The sequence below is a fragment of the Corylus avellana genome, chromosome ca3 (genome assembly GCF_901000735.1).
Source record: "Corylus avellana chromosome ca3, CavTom2PMs-1.0".
NCBI classification, from domain to species: Eukaryota; Viridiplantae; Streptophyta; class Magnoliopsida; order Fagales; family Betulaceae; genus Corylus; species Corylus avellana.
The window spans coordinates 33,002,845-33,006,072 of NC_081543.1; the positions used below are offsets into that span (position 1 = coordinate 33,002,845).

The 3,228-nt window shown below is 40.6% G+C and overlaps 1 protein-coding gene across 1 annotated transcript; it reads left to right on the top strand.

Moving 5' to 3' along the window:
• Nucleotides 1–310: 310 nt before the first annotated feature.
• Nucleotides 311–1,847, top strand: LOC132174885 (epidermis-specific secreted glycoprotein EP1-like). Its single transcript, XM_059586619.1, has one exon. It carries the CDS (start codon nucleotides 346–348, stop codon nucleotides 1,651–1,653), a length of 1,308 nt encoding a protein of 435 aa, XP_059442602.1. The 5' UTR covers nucleotides 311–345; the 3' UTR covers nucleotides 1,654–1,847.
• Nucleotides 1,848–3,228: the final 1,381 nt, after the last annotated feature.

A 3,228-nucleotide genomic window follows, 5' to 3' on the forward strand; every position in this document is an offset into this window, starting at 1 on the left:
TAAATAAATAAAAACAAGTATTGTTATCAAAAAGTTAAAAGCAAAACCATCATTTTTATTCTCTAAAATTTTATATGGATTTCAAAATTAAAAAGAGAAAATAAGCACATGCAGGATGTGATCAGATGGTCTATAAACTATAAAGGTGCACGAGGTGGCTGACACAGTTGGCATCTCCCCTCCAATGGATGCTGAAGCCTACAGACATATACAATCATTCTTATCCAATGGGTAATATTATATGCATATTATGTTATTTAATTAAATAAATTAATCTAAAATCAGCTATACGAATTAATGTATAAATGGAGCAACTCCTGTCACAAATCATCAATCACCAAAACAATGTCTTCTTCTCTTTCAGCACCAACAATGCCGTTGCTTTCCCTCTTCCTTTTCTCGCTCTTTTCCTTCATCGCCCAAGCCGCTGTTCCTCGCAACGCAACATTCAAGTATCTCAATGGAGGAGAATTCGGGCCGTACGTTGTTGAGTACGACGGAAACTATCGTACTCTGCCCGTTTTCAGCTCCCCATTCCAGCTCTGCTTCTACAACACCACCCCAAATGCCTTCACACTCGCCTTGCGGATGGCTACCACGCGCTCGGAGTCACTCTTCCGTTGGGTTTGGGAAGCCAACAGAGGCAACCCAGTTCGCGAAAACGCCACCCTCTCTTTCGGCGCCGACGGGAACTTGGTCTTGGCCGACGCCGGCGGCCGGGTCGCTTGGCAAACCAACACGGCCAATAAAGGCGTTGTCGGGTTCAAATTGCTCCCAAACGGTAACTTGGTCCTTCATGACTCCAAGGGAAATTTCGTCTGGCAGAGTTTTGACCATCCAACGGACACCCTCTTGGTCGGGCAATCTCTACGCGCCGGCGGCCCAGCCAAGCTTGTGAGCAGAGCTTCCGAAAGGGATAACGTAGATGGGTCTTACAGCTTGGTGATGGAGACCAAACGAGTGGCTCTGTACTATAAAAGGGTTCTCTATTTCTCACCATCTGATTGGTTTTATGTCCCAGAAAGTTACTTACAATATGTGAAGATATATGCTTCCCCAGACACCGACGAGGGCTATGCTTATGACATAGGCTTAGACTACCAAGTGGCAAACTCCTCATCCTCCGGCAATCGGATTTTGGCCAGGCCGAAGTACAACAGCACATTATCATTTCTTCGTCTTGGCATCGATGGAAATCTCAGGCTGTATACTTACTACGACAAGGTGGATTGGGGTGCTTGGGAGGTGACATACACTCTGTTTGACAGGGACTCTGCTGAGAGCGAGTGCCAATTGCCCGAGCGTTGTGGGGCATTGGGGATTTGCGAGGACAACCAATGCGTTGCCTGCCCTTTGTCAAATGGGTTGGTGGGGTGGAGCAAGGATTGCAAGGCCAAGAAGCTAACTTCTTGTGGCGTGAAAGATTTTCGATACTATAAGGTTGAAGGTGTTGATCATTTCATGAGTAAATTCACGGCGGGAGATGGGGTGAACGAGAGTGCTTGTGGGAAGAAGTGCTCGGCAGATTGCAAGTGCTTGGGCTACTTTTACCATGGGGAGAGTTCCAAGTGTTGGATTGCTTATGATCTCAACACCCTGACAAAAGTCTCGAATTCTACTCATGTGGGCTATATAAAGGTGCCGAATCACTAACAAGGCGAAAGTGGGGAAATATCTTGGTGTTATTTGATCAAGCTCTTGTTCCCTATTAATATGTACTCAATATCTAAGGAGTTTTGGAAAGTTGTGTGTGTGTGTTTCACTTCCCCAATCGGAGAAGATGGGATCCATGAAAAAAATAAGCTTGTTATAATGCTCATAAATTCATAATGGGGTTTTTATTATTATTTTCTGTTGAAATTAGTAGGGAAACCTAAGTTATGAAAAATAATACCGAAAGCAAGAGAGAAAATATGGAAAAAGAATTATAGGTGGTTCGATGTTAAGCATTTATGTCCATCACTCTAGAGAGTTCTAAGAACTACATTGTGCTCTGGTTTACTTGTTTGTCTATAATACAAAAGTCCCTGACGTATGGAAATCAAATTCTTGAGATTTGATTATACTCCCAAGATTTGATTACAGTCTACTCAATATCAACCTAATATAATATATACGGGACTGGCTTCAACTACCGCATATATGCGGTAATTTGCTTGGATGGCATAGATTCTACCAAATGTCTTTTAACCCCCAAACAACACCGTTTGGTAACAGCAAGCAAAAAAAAACAAAACAAAATCCGTCTATTTTCTTCCGTCTATGCGAACAGAGTTGCCGTCATTTTGTTTGATTTACACAAACAGACTTCCTTTGCTTCTATTTTCTTCCTTTCCACAGCAATACAAGAGTCTAGCCCTCGACAGCTCGACGCTGGAATAGTAAAGGCTCTTCTCCTTTTCTACAAATCTGTAAGTTTGCAACACTCTTTACTAAGAGAGACTCCATCCATATATGTGTTGTTTTTGGGTTAAAAGACATCTGGTAGAATCTTGGCCATCCAAGCAAAGTACCGCAGATACCGCATTGAAGCCGGTCCAATATATACGATATATTGTATTATTATTATTATTATTATTATTATTATTATTGTAGTTCATGGGACCAAGTTATAAATTAGTTGTAGTTGATGAGAGCATAAGATAATTACCCAAAAAAAAAAAAAATTAGGAACAAACAGGATGACAAAAATGGTTATTCTCAAAATTGCTTATTTTATTTATGTATTTATTCTAATTACCCAACGTGACCTTAGTTGTTGAATGCAATTATGCAAGTCACTGCAGGGGTGGAATTTGATAAGCTCTTTTAGGCCCCGCTATCCCTTAAGGTACTTAGAGCTTTTGAGAAATAAAATTTTTAAGTCAAAAAGAACTTTTGAGCAAAAACTTCATTTTTAAGTTTTTGTCAAAAGTGTGTTTTGGCCATTTTTAGGTTTTTTGAACCCTTAAAAACGCTTTTAATTTTTTTACTAAACGAGTATTTTTTTTTTTTCAAACGGACTTTTTGAGTATTAAAAGCACTTTTAGACCTCTCAAACGTAACCACAAACAAGACCTTTTTAGGATTTTTCTCACTCTCCCATACGCAAGGTCGTTACGAATAGGAAAAACATACAGCAAACCTTTGTTAGGCCATTGGCCCATTGCTATTAATTATGGGCTTCAGTCTAGATGAAGACAACTTGGTTGGGCCTGAAAGGTTGATGATGGAGCCCAGAATATGGTC